General features: G+C 38.4%; 2 protein-coding genes across 15 annotated transcripts in view; both read left to right on the forward strand.

The window, feature by feature from the left end:
* Positions 1-510: 510 nt before the first annotated feature.
* tvp23b (trans-golgi network vesicle protein 23 homolog B (S. cerevisiae)) lies at positions 511-4,612 on the forward strand. 2 transcript variants are annotated; one of them, XM_034227480.1, is made up of 7 exons: positions 511-617; positions 1,474-1,547; positions 1,843-1,987; positions 2,109-2,198; positions 2,814-2,939; positions 3,817-3,945; positions 4,033-4,612. In XM_034227480.1, exons 1-7 carry the CDS (start codon positions 606-608, stop codon positions 4,057-4,059), a joined length of 603 nt encoding a protein of 200 aa, XP_034083371.1. In that variant the 5' UTR covers positions 511-605; the 3' UTR covers positions 4,060-4,612. The 2 variants fall into 2 exon arrangements, with proteins under 2 accessions (XP_034083371.1, XP_034083370.1); XM_034227479.1 differs by having other exon boundaries at positions 569-617; positions 1,465-1,547.
* A 1,046-nt stretch (positions 4,613-5,658) lies between these two features.
* The window catches only part of exoc7 (exocyst complex component 7), a 28,558-nt gene continuing 20,844 nt past the window's right edge, over positions 5,659-13,372 (forward strand). For 6 of the 13 annotated variants that reach the window (XM_034227478.1, XM_034227471.1, XM_034227468.1 and 3 more), the window contains exons 1-6: positions 5,660-5,883; positions 6,046-6,111; positions 6,785-6,969; positions 7,256-7,361; positions 8,015-8,237; positions 10,481-10,648. In XM_034227478.1, coding sequence (XP_034083369.1) covers positions 5,806-5,883; positions 6,046-6,111; positions 6,785-6,969; positions 7,256-7,361; positions 8,015-8,237; positions 10,481-10,648 — 826 coding nt within the window. In that variant the 5' untranslated portion in view covers positions 5,660-5,805. Of the gene's footprint in view, positions 5,884-6,045; positions 6,112-6,784; positions 6,970-7,255; positions 7,362-8,014; positions 8,238-10,480; positions 10,649-10,961; positions 10,974-13,372 lie in introns of all 13 variants that reach the window. The other 7 variants (XM_034227477.1, XM_034227469.1, XM_034227472.1 and 4 more) reach the window with 3 other exon arrangements.

Here is a 13,372-nt window from a genome sequence, read left to right on the forward strand (position 1 = left end):
TGATGTTCACTCTAAAACGTCTAATTGAGCATAATAAAAGTTTCCGAGAACCATTTTAACATTTTCCTATGTTTTAGAATGAATGTTGGGGATATTTTAAAAGTTTTTTTAAAGCACCTAATAGTTTAGGATTTACATATTGTAAAGATTTGTCGTTTTGTAATATTTCACGAGCTCTCATTATTTCTGTTCAGTTTTTAAATACACTGACATTCACTTCATATTTGTTCTAATACATTTGTATTGTCTAATTGTATTGTTAATTAGCATTTGCCGATTGTTTTGTAGAGAACATTTGAGTTATATCTCTAGTTTTAAAAGTGGTCTATAAATAAAGCGTATTATTATGTTTATTCTTATTTCTAGAAGCATTTTATTATTATCCAATAACATTCTGTGAGTAGAAATAGGCTACATGTAAAGGTAGTATAACCATAACCTACATAATTACAAACAGTACTATGAATATATCAGTAATAAGATGCATCACTGTCTTGACGTAGCGATGGACGTGGCACGCTTGGGTCACCTGACCACCTTGTACAGTGACGTGTATCCAACTGAGCATGTAACCAGGAAGAGAGACTGCTACTGCAAATTTCATCATGCTAAGAGAAGTAAGTGACACATTTGTAATGTTCATCTATTAAATACAATATGTCTTTCAGCTAATTTAGCCTCATCTTGTAGGACAAATGACAGTTAATGAAATCGTAATCACGTAATATTCTCCAGCTGAGGGGAATATCTGTAGTGCTAAGTAGTTAGCTTGCACGCTAGCTGTTGTAGCTATTTACATTTCTACAGCTAACGTTATCTTGGCTTTACCGTTCCCAAACCACTAAACGATTACGTTAACTTGTAATACAATGTCTTGCTTGTTTACATATGTTCAAGCATAGTAGCTAATAGCCAGCTAACTTTAGCAAGCACCTTTACATTTTCCAGTTTAGCTTACGTTAGCTAAAGTTAGCTACATGGTCCCGTCCTTATAATCATTAACAAACATCTACGACAACACTGGGAAACCGGACGTTGACTTGTTGTTGGTTTATTAGTCATTTTTATTTTAGCAAGCGAATATCTTCGGTGTATGGATAAGCTTTGAGCAGTTGACTGTTCTTAATCAAAATTACACTTATAAACTCGTACAATTATTTGCTAAGTATTTTTATTTTACGCATTTGTATTGTTATTTTTCTGGTTCTATTATATTCTCGACTTCAGCTTTGCCTGTGTTAATTTCACCCTGATGCGTTTATTGTATGCATCCCATTGTAAACACCTGTTCCTGATTATGAAGTCTTGTAGTAACTTAAATGTAATGTTCTGGATTTAAATAAAAATGCAGTTACCTCCGAAGTTCATATGAGCCATGAATAGTGTGTATGGAAACAAAGATGAAGCCTTAGTTGAAATATGTCTGTGTACTGAGTCTCTGTGGGTTTATCCTCTTCCTTATTGATCCCTCAGGATAATGATGAAGACGTGTCTCTGTTTGACGCAGAGGAAGATGCAGGGAAAAGGTCAAAGAAGTCAAAAATGAAGTAAGTTTACAGAGGACCGATTGCTATTACTGTATCTCAGTGCTTGCTTATCACTTAAACCAAATATGTGATAGTTGCAACTTCTCCAATTAAAGGATTAGATTGTTTTCATATATGATAGCAGTAGTGGAAAACATGTTCTTGTAAAACACTTTCTGTACTTTGTTAAATTTATTTTGTTGCACCAAACATCAAGAATTTTTATTTTATTGACATAAATAAATAGAATAATATTAACTTACATCCCTGCCATACTGCAACATTGCATTAAATGTGTTGAAAATCGTTTTTTTAGGCACCCACTGGCCTGCTTCTTCCACCTGTTCTTCAGAGTCAGCGCCGTCATCGTGTACCTGCTCTGTGAGATTTTCAGCAGCACATTCATCGCATGCATGGTCACAATAATCCTCCTGCTCTCATGTGACTTCTGGACAGTAAAGGTGTGTCTTGTCACTTTACACAATACATTTTAGTGAATTTAGTACTCTTTAGTCGAGAACAGGAAATATTTTCTTAATGCTGATGTTAATTTAAGACCAGAAATATAATGTGTATTAACAGAACATCAGTGGGAGGTTGCTGGTGGGTCTGAGGTGGTGGAACCAGGTGGACGATGATGGACGCAGCCACTGGGTGTTTGAGTCTAGGAAGGTAAGATGTGTTGCTTTGTGATGTGTCTCAATATGACCAATTACATGTGCCATTGTGAGGGCATACGTGCATTCCAATACGAAATATGGCACTTATAATGGTCAGTAAGTTTTCACACTCAACAACCACCGTCTTCACTACAGTACATAACGGAAGTTGCGGGACCAGCCGCAATTGTGTAGAAGTGTTTATTATTTCATATTTGAATACTGATGAAAAGGAGCCATTGTTAATTTGATTGGGTCAATTGAACATTCTGTAAGGATTTGCTACCATGAACAATATTAGTTGCTAGCTAGCTAACTAACAGCAGCAATGGTCACTTAAGCTGAGGTCACAGCAGTGGCTTGCGATTTGAAACAAATAAAGTGGCCGAAATTCAGACACTGCACAAGTGTTCAGTGTACGACATGACGGCATACTAAGAAGAGTATCTGAATTGAGACACAGTGTTGGTGTTTAAGCAGTGGTTCTGTCCCACACGTGGGACTTTAACCCCTCACGATACTGACCTCTTGTACTCTATGGAGTTGATATATGTCCTTGTTTTCTTCTCAACAATCTTTAGAGTATTTGCAGATGTCCTAACTGTGAGAATATCCTGTTTTTCTTCAGGGGACCGTGACGCAACAAGCGTCAGATTCTGAGTCCCGAATCTTCTGGATTGGTCTGATCGTTTGTCCCATCCTCTGGGTCATCTTTGCTTTCAGCACTCTCTTTTCCTTCAAGCTTAAATGGGTGGTAAGTTCTCAACTTTAATAGATAAATATACGTTTTGTATTATTCTTATCTCAACAAATTCCATAAGAAGCCCAATGTGCTCACAAAATTACACCACACCAAATTCCATTCTAAAATTGAGCACTTTAAAGTTTATTTAAATATGTATCAGATGTTTTTCCCAAAACACTCCAGGACTAAAAGGACGTCACTTCCAGCAAGCTGAACTGAAACAATAAGGGCAAAACAGCATCCCATATCTGTTTTTGAACAGCAAACAAAAGTTGGCATTTTAGCAGAGCATGTTTGTCACTGGTAGACTACCAACACGGCTATCTTGACTTCATTTGATAACTGACATCAACAATTTAGATAACAGACACTTAAATATCCTACTGTTAATACAGAGTAACCACAAACACTTGGTCATTTCATAAAAACACTGGAATGGATATTTGGGGATATTTTTGGCACTAAACAAATAGTTTGTGTTGCCTTGCGTGGGTTCCCTAAAGCCTGCCAGTCTGCAAGTCTTTTAAATAAATAAAAAAAACAGCTTTTGTTGGGGACTATTTTCAGTGACGAACCAATCCACATTTGGGTCTCTGTAAACTATTTGTGGCAGCAGGGTGGTGTATGTGTGATTAAGTCACAATAAACTACAGTGTATTTCTATGATAATGAAGTCAACAGCATGGCACATTGATGTGTTTTTAACAGTTTTTCTGACAACAATGGCACAAAGGAAGCAGATATATCAGGCTTTGGTACACACAAAACGTGTTCGCAGATTCATGATGGTTGGTTTTGGTCTTCATGTGGGATTTATTCATCATGAGAGAAATATCATTTTGGCTAGTGCTGTCAAATCAAACTGTGACTGTCCTCTTCCACACAGCCGGTGGTGATCATGGGAGTGGTGCTACAAGGAGCCAACCTCTATGGCTATGTGAAGTGTAAAGTGGGAGGCAAGACCAGCCTCAAGAATATGGCTACAAATTATTTTGGACGACAGTTTCTCAAACAGGTGACTTACATTTTGAGTAATATACTGTGAAGTCACATTATTTGTTGTTTTAAAATGTCTCACTTGTGTCATGTTTATCATCCACAGGCGATGTCTAAAGAAGAGGAATCGTAGGGTGCCGCTCTGCGATTTTAACATGTTTGCATTATTCTTAATGCTATGATATCAATTATTTTACCAAGTGGATCCGTGGGAAGACATCTTTTTTGCTATATGAACTGATACAAATCGTGTTTCGTTTCTTACTAATGTACTGTGTGACTCAACCAGTCCCCATATGGAGTTTTCTTTGTTTTCCACAGGGGTGTGGCAGTTGCTTCAAATAACTCGAGACCAGCAATAAACCCTCACTGACTTTAACTGATACTTAAGAGTTAAAAAAAAAAAAGGGCGTAATGGCTTGAAATGTTAAGCTGACTAGTTTGATGTGTCATGTAGTCTCTCAGCTCACTGATGTATCTTATTTAGTTTGTTTTAATTATTTGTTTTCTTTATTTGATCTAATAATGTGGTTTCTGGGAGGTATTGTACAAACATTTTTGTTTGTATAACAGGCGAGTTTGTAAAGTAACAGTGTTAAGTATTCCAGGAGTTTGTAAATATGTATTTAAAGAAACTATGTGGAACACCTTCTTATGTGCAAATACATTTGTAACATTTTTCCGAACAGCGTGGTTGTTTTTATTTCTGATAAAAGTTGTCATTCACTGCTCAACTTGTGAAAAGGAATGATTTTAAAAGTCAGGGAATTTAACTATGTAAACTCAAAGTGAAATAAGACCATATGAAGAAAAAATGACATGAATTAATACAAACAAGGACCGAGATTTTGTTGCATTTAATTTTTGATTAATTCCAGCATTTTCTTTTATTTCAAACGTCATTTTCTAAAAAACTGGTTTCGATTCCCAATGCCACTTTAAAATCACAACATCCTTGTCTTCAATCAAGATAACCGTGTGATTATCTATCACTTTAATCAGATTGAGGAAAAATGTTAGGGGAAGATTTTGAAAATAAAGTAAATTGAGATAATCCCCTAACCGCTGTACTACACTCAGTGTACTACACTCAGTGTACTACACTCAGTGTACTACACTCAGTGTACTACACTCAGTGTACTACACTCAGTGTACTACACTCAGTGTACTACACTCAGTGTACTACCAGAGGTCCCAGATAGCTTTAGGTCATTGAATGAAAGTGCTTTATGTTGTCCTTGCTAACCGATATTGTGTATAAAAGACCTGGCAGTATTTCACAAATACTATGCAGATTAATGTGCCAATTATTAACTACATTATTGTATCAACCAAAACGGCGTCAGTCAGTTTGGTTACAAACACTCCCAGGATGAGACGGACACGGAAGAGAAGTACATGTAGACCGGAACTAAGAAGATGTTATTTTCAAAAGAAAGACGATTCACATCTCATCTAGTAAACAGTCCAATATGCATTTTATTGATTTATTTGTACACATGATTAACTTAGTAACTACATATTTTTGTTTGGACGACTAATTTAGATATTAATTCAGTTGAACTGTATATTTTAGTGTCACGTTTGTTGACAATTCTTTAATAGTGGGTTATAAATATAACTTACATTTAGGGTTATTATCAATTTCTTTGTTTAGTATGGTAAGTAATTTCCATTTGAAACAACGTCTTGACACATTTCAATAACAGTGTATTTTACTTTGAAACTCAAACCGGAAAACTTGTAATCGTAAAACTGTCTAGCTTGACGTCGTTTATGTTAGCTAGCCACAACAGTACGTTTTGCTCGTCATTGTTGTCATTTTAAAGACTTTAATCGAGCTTTTAATCTTTATAAATACACTGGTGGCCGTCCTGTGATGGGCATTACCTCCAGGATGATTCCTACCGTGGATGCGTCCGACAGGAAGCGGGAAATAGAGGAGAAACTGAAGCAGGTCAGTTATGGCTGGAGAGGAAGGAAGCATCACTGACGAGCCTTTTAGTGGAATATTTATTTAACCTGCAGTATGGATTGTATTTATTAGTACATATAACATGCTAACTCCCACTGACAGCGTGAGAATGTGAAGTTAATGTTTTTCTGTGTGATGTTACAGGAGCAAGAGACGCTGTCATTCATCCGAGAAAACCTGGAGAAGAGTGATCAGCTGACCAAGGGCATGGTATGAACACACACACACACACACACACACACACACACACACACACACACACACACGCTAAGATGCACCTTATACCAGTAAACACCTACATTCAATCGTACATAAGGAACTGTTACCAAGTCCCACAAACTAACTCTTTTTTTATTCCCCTCCTAATTAACGTACCCTTTTCATTGTAAATGTTTTCTATTTGTCCTTTATTTTGACTTAACTTAGTTTGATTTCTGCACAAGGAAAAAAAAGATATTATAGTTTCCATGTCCAGTCGTAAAAGGTCTACATATAGTGTTTTAAAAAGTAAAACATTCAAGAGATCCAATGCTTTATATTCATATGCACAATAGACACAACAAAAATAATACAATGGTACGGGTGAAAATAAGAAAACAATGCCAACCAATAATAAGATATAACAGAATACAAAAATGAAAGTAAGAAGCAAGGCTCATGATCTCCAACTGGGTTTTAACAAGTCTTTATAGTCTGTTTTCCAGGTTTGACAAGTCTAAGCACAACAATTTTAATCTAGCTAGTGCTTCGATTTAAAAAACCCTCCTGCTCTTCAGATCTCAGCTTCAAACACCAACAACAAAAAAGAAGAGATGGGATGTTATGGTCTTTGTTCTTGTTTCTTGTCGGCGGATAAATACTTATTATGATTTTGTTTCTGCAGGTCTCCATCCTGTCGTCGTTCGAGAGCCGCCTGATGCAGCTGGAGAACTCCATCATCCCGGTGCACAAGCAGACAGAGAACCTGCAGCGCCTGCAGGAGAACGTTGACAAGACTCTGTCCTGCATGGACCACGTCATCAGCTACTACCACGTGGCCAAAGACACAGACAGGATCATCAGAGAGGGGTGAGACTGAGGGGATCGTGGGTTGTTCTGCCTGATTGGTACAACAACAACAATCAATCAATCAATATTTATTTATATAGCCCAATATCACAAATGTTACATTTGTCTCAGTGGTCTTCACAGTTTGTACAGAATATCAGTATGACAATACGACACCCTCTGTCCTTAGACCCTCACATCGTACAAGGAAAGACTTCCAGAGAAAACCAACAACTTCCATTTCTAGGCAGAGTTGATGGATTTTGAGATGTAGAAAACTGACGTATCCTTAATCCTTTTGTTTCAGTCCGACAGGCAGACTGGATGAGTACCTTGCTTGTATTGCAAAGATTCAGAAAGCTGTGGAATATTTCCAGGATAACAACCCTGACAGCCCCGAACTCAACACAGTGGTACAGTATTCAGCTTTATTTGAATATTTATGAGCATTTTGGTAAACGATTACATGCCTCATTGCTGAGATTTAGATATAAGTTAACTTCTTTATACGTATTTAAAACAAACCAGATAGTGACACTATTTTTCTCCTTACATCTAGCCTTTAAGCTAAGTGGCTCGAGCTTCACATTTAACATACAAATATGACATAAGGATGGTGTCAATCTTCATTTCTATCTCTTTGCAAGAAAGATAATAAGCGTCATTCCAAAATGGAAAAGTATTTCTTCATATTTGACACAGGTTTTTTTTTCTTTCTTGGTGGCTTTAAAACTAATGAATTGCATCCCATTCCTCACATTTGATTCCTTTGTAGCAGTGATCTTTGATTATTGTCACTACAATTATTAATGCCATGATTTGCCTTGTAAATATATTTCTAAAATATTTTACTACCAAAAGTCTAGGAGGTGCTGGATGCAGAAAAATCTGTGTAAATGAGAAAAAAATCATGCCGTTTGTTGTTTAAATGTAAAACTGACCTTAATTACATTGAAATAACCAGCCAGATATACATATCACAAGCAGTGTAGGTTTATACGTTTTTTATGTGTAAGAGAACAAAAGTCAAATTCCCAGGAAATTGACAAACGTTTCCTTTGTGCAGAAAGCGCGCTTTGAGAAGGGCAAAGAGCTGCTGGAGGCGGAGTTCCGCAGCCTCCTGACCCGCTACAGTAAACCCGTTCCCCCCATCCTCATCCTGGACGCCATCAGTGTGGACGAGGAGCTGGAGGTCCAGGAGGATGTGGTGCTGGAACATCTGCCAGAAGCTGTGCTCCAAGACATCATCTGCATCGCCGGCTGGCTGGTGGAGTACGGACGCAACCAGGGTGGGTTTCCTGCTGGGCTCTCCATACTGCTCCTACTCTAGCTTTCCTTCCTTTTGTCTTTTAGTTTTCCTGTATTCCATGTCTCACACAGAGAGAGATATTGTGATCAGGTGGGAAAACCAAAAAACATCTATTCTGAAATTACGCTGTGTACTAGCCTTAAGGCGCTTTCACACCGGAGTACTTTTCCCAGCAACAGTTCCGATAGTTCCTGGGATTTTGCGTTCACACCAAAAAGATCTGGAACTAGAACTTTTTTTCGGGAACCTTTTCACCCCTTTTCAGTCCCTGCTAGAGAGCAGGGACTTTCCTGGGGAGAAAAAGGTTCCAATTTCTGATTGGCTGGGCGAATTGCAAACCACGCCCCGTAAAACTCCGAAAAGTTTTGCGAAGCCGCCATTTTATTTGCTCGCATTAGCATTATTAGCATTAGCCCAGCGCACCAACAGAGAGAGACTTACTTATGGCAACACAAAATAAAACATAGGAGCGGTAGAGTGATGAGGAGGTTCTGATGAGGAGCGCTTCTGGCCATTTACTCGGAAGGCTTCTACTGAAGCCAGTCCCCAACTCTGGGGACTTCCGGCCGGGGACTTCGGGTAGCAGTATACGCCCTGAAGCTGTTTGCGGTCTGCCAGTAAACCCAAAGCAGAAGAAGAAGAAGTGACGTCAGCGGCTTCATTTGCGTAATCCTCCCTCAGGGACTTATTCCGTTGTGAACGCGATCTAACTAGATAGTTCCGGAACTAAAAGGCGCTTTCACACCGGAGTACTTTTCCCAGGAATAGTTCCGATAGTTCCTGAGATTTTGCGTTCACACCAAAAAGATCTGGAACTAGAACTTTTTTTCGGGAACCTTTTCACCCCTTTTCAGTCCCTGCTAGAGGTGGTACTTTCCTGGAGAGGAAAAGGTTCCAAAATCTGATTGGCTGGGCGAATTGCAAACCACGCCCCGAAAATGTTTGTGAAGCCGCTCCATGTGTGCCCTATTGAATTTCAATGTTTACATTACATAGCATTTAGCTGACGCTTTTATCCAAAGCAACTTACAATAAGGGCAATAAAGATCAAACTAAGGACAACAATCCCCATGGGAATTAATAAAGGTCCACCTTATCTTATCTTATCTTATCTTAACAAGCTGAACAGATAATCAGTTGTTTGTTGTGAAAAGTGTTGTGGAGCACATTGCAAAAAACATGGTCAACAGACGCTCATCGACGTCTCCAACTTTATGGCCGTTTAAAGATAAAGCTCCTTATTTGAAAGGAAAACCTAATTTTTGTATCCATGTATTTTGGCAAATTAATTAATAGAGACAACTATTTTTGAAATTGAACCAGAGAGCGCGGCAGCTGCGGGCGCTATTTGCAAAGCAATTCAGTTTTATTATTTTGTAGGTTAAATTCCCTAATGTTGTCAGACATTAATAATAGTAACAGACAAAAACAAGCACTTTTAGTGGACCGACATTGCGCAGTTAGCTTTTTAGGGTAATATTTCAGCCCATTAATTGCTGCAGAGCTCTCTTGACCAATGTCAAACATTTTTGTCTCCATGACTCACTTAGACACAAAAATGAGACATCATCATTGGTCCTGTATTGAGGGAGAGTGCTGCCTCGAGCAGGCACTTAACAGGCCGCATTGTAATCCTTATAGGCACTTCAGTTTTATTTATATCTTGGGTTATTTCCATTATGTTGTCCGACACTTATAATAAGGATCTTAGCCTCTCAGTGGCAAAACAAGCATTTCGAGTAGACGTACATTGACGGTGCTTAATTGCTGCCTGCCATTGTAGCCCTTTAAGATGCTCCAGCGCCATCAGTCAATACTCGACTAATTATAACAATTGGTTTTCCCCATCACTTTAAAAGAATATTAGGGTCTAGGTTGAAAAAGGCCATCCTGAAGCAGTGCTCCAAGAAATCATCATTGGTCCACAATGAAGCGAGAGTGCCGTAACCCTTAAGGCTTTCGCGATCTTGCTCAAGTCAGACTGATTTAAAAACATTTGAAAAGTACTGATGTTTATTGACATAATCATTGGTCCAGTAATGAGCAAGACTTCCACGGACTGTACAGAAGCTGCAGCGCTATTGCTCAATACTGGACCAATATCAAAAATCTTCTTTTTCTGATCAGTCATTCGGAAATGATGTCCAGTTTTTTGTCAAAAATGACTGAAGTTACGCCATGAACCTCGACCTTACTCTTAAACTCTTCTTCTCTTTCTTGCAGATTTCATGAACGTCTACTTCCAGATCAGGTCCAACCAGCTGGATCGCTCCATCAAAGGCCTGAAGGATCACTTCCGCAAGAACAGCGCCAACTCTGGGATCCTCTACTCGCCCGCCGTCCAAACCAAACGCAAGGACACGCCCACCAAAAAGGCCCCCAAGAGACCAGGTCAGCAGCAGACGACACCCATGATCACTGCACTCCTCTCAACACTCTGATTTACAAGCCTCTCCTTACAAGATGAGTCTAACAAACAAGCATGATTCTGCATAATGTTGATTTCATTATAGCCGCACCGTCACTCCATTGTTTGATCAGATCACCACCCAGCCACATTATTTCGTTTCAAGCATCCTCCACCATCTTTTGTAATGATCCTATTCACTAGCACTCCACGCTGTGTTTCCTTTTGATTTTACAGTAATCTCCAACTAATCCTTCATCCTTTTCCTCTTTTATAATCCCTATGTTGTGATGACAGTCTACATCCCAGGTAAACAGAAAGCTTTAGTGTGCCTCCTGCTTGCTTCTGTCCGTCCAATGTGAAACCTCACGGCAAATAAAAGGCAGCATGAGTTTGTTTAGCAGTGAGAAGCAGGATGTTAGAAGTGTATTAGTTCTCTGGAGACATGCAGTATGTTGTAGTTTTAGTTGGTTGTCCTCTAGTTTCACTGTTGTCAATGAACTGCTGGAAACTTCCGCAGCGGTATGGGATTGACAAAGTGGAATTTATTAAAAAGAATGACTTTCAACCAGCTTTGAAATAGATTTGACTGGCAGCTCTGTGACAGAAACGTGCTCCCTCGTGCTAAAAATAAGTAAATGTATCTCCCATGCTGTCGTGACTGTATGTCTATATTATATCACACATACGTGGGGTGTGTTTTTGTAAGTGGAAGGGAGAGGAAAAGAGCCAAATATTCAACAGTTAAGCTTCTACTTTGAAAAAGACAGTCAAACCTATACTAATTACAACAATTTAATTAATACATTAATAATAAGGAACAACATTTACAAAGCCAAATTACAATTTAAATAGCAGACCACCTCAGTGTCATACGATTGAAGTCTTGGCTGGGTGTGGGGGTGGGTGTGGGTGTGACAGAGCTGGGTGTAGTGTTGATCAGAGATAACAATTACACAGCTGAACCTCAGGCCCAATTCCGTCTGCACTGAAATAATGAAACAGCCTTTTTTATTTATTAAATTCAATTTATTCTTTTGTTGAAAGTTCAGATTTGAATGAGCTCCACCAACAGCTTGGACATGCTATTGTTCGGTGACATAACAGCGCCATTACAAGAAAAATGATATAGTCAAGAGAAATTTGGACATATTTTTCTTACCTAATCTAACCCTCTTGAAAGCTTCACTTTTCACTATTATTATAAATGGATCAGATGACTGATGTAAAATATGTTGTTTACAGTGATGATACTCTATTGGCTCCTTTTGGTTCTACAGAACTTTTACTGCATGTTCCTGTCTCACAGTCAACTGATACAGCTAGTACGCTACCTGCTGCTACCATCAAACTGCAGACAGACACAGTTCACTTTTATCTTGCTGAGTGAAGCATGTAGCTGATATGGAGACAGATTTGTTCTTATGAGTAGATGGAGATTTGATTTCAATGGCATCTCAGCCAATAATTCTTTATCTGGTCACATAGTCAAATGTTAAAGCTATCATCCAGCTCCAGGTTGTATGTTTATGAGAATGGGAAGGGTGCCAGATGTCTTCTATTCAACTGGATCGATAAAAAAAAGTATCCCTCGAACATAACCAACATTTATATACACTGAACAAAAATATAAACCCAACACTTTTGTTTTTACTCCCATTTTTCATGAGATGAACTCAAAGATCTAAAACATTTTCTATATACACAAAATAACCATTTCTCTCAAATATTGTTTATATCGGACCCCCCCAGACCCCCCCAATAAAGCAAAAATGCACATTTCAGAGTGGCCTCTTATTGTGGCCAGCCTAAGGCACACCTGTGCAATAATCATGCTGTCTAATCAGCATCTTGATATGCCACACCTGTGAGGTGGGATGGATTATCTCGGCAAAGGAGAAGTGCTCACTATCACAGATTGTTTCAGATTTGTGAACAATATTTGAGAGAAATGGTTATTTTGTGTATATAGAAAATGTTTTAGATCTTTGAGTTCATCTCATGAAAAATGGGAGCAAAAACAAAAGTGTTGCGTTTATATTTTTGTTCAGTGTAGAACAAATTGTCCGACTGCGTTCGGTCTTCACTTGGACAATAACAAAAGATTTTAACGTTTGTTAAACCCTGGGCAATTATTTTAATTGTTTCATGTCGGCATCTGTCAGATCACATAAATACCTTTTTAAAGATCCAAACCACTGGATCCATCTTTTTAAAATAACATCTAGAAGGTTTGCAAAGGAAAAACATGACTAGATATAGTGTGCTGAAATGACACGTGGTGGAGACCAAACCGGAGCTAAAATTGGTTAGTATTGGACTTTCATTCATTTGTTGGACACTCCAATTAGATGATAACATTGCTGTGTGTTTGCTGCATGTGTATGTAGACAACTGTTTGCTTAAACGCTAGCCATTACATCAGCGGAAATAAGCCAGTTATCAGCTTTTTGCAAATGTCTTCTTCCCACAAAGCCAATCTTTTCAAATCAATGAATGCAGCTTTCAGTGTGCAACACGCTAACAATCTCACTAACCAAACTAATATATTGTTGTTTAATCCTGAGAATATTAATGTTCTGTAGATTGTGCCTGTCTAAACTAGAATGTGATGGTAATATTAATCCTGTATATGATTGTTAATTGTGATGGCTGTGTACTCCTGACCTAACCTGTGTATTCTGCTCTTACATGACCCTGGGCACTGT

Source organism: Gymnodraco acuticeps, unplaced genomic scaffold (genome assembly GCF_902827175.1).
Source record: "Gymnodraco acuticeps unplaced genomic scaffold, fGymAcu1.1, whole genome shotgun sequence".
Classification (NCBI taxonomy): domain Eukaryota; kingdom Metazoa; phylum Chordata; class Actinopteri; order Perciformes; family Bathydraconidae; genus Gymnodraco; species Gymnodraco acuticeps.

What these genes read in the sequence shown, in the direction of transcription:
- tvp23b (XM_034227479.1), top strand. An exon ending in CCTTCAAGCTTAAATGGGTG is followed by an intron (nt 2,940 to 3,816) that starts GTAAGTTCTCAA and finishes TCTTCCACACAG; the next exon opens with CCGGTGGTGATCATGGGAGT. An exon ending in GACGACAGTTTCTCAAACAG is followed by an intron (nt 3,946 to 4,032) that starts GTGACTTACATT and finishes TATCATCCACAG; the next exon opens with GCGATGTCTAAAGAAGAGGA.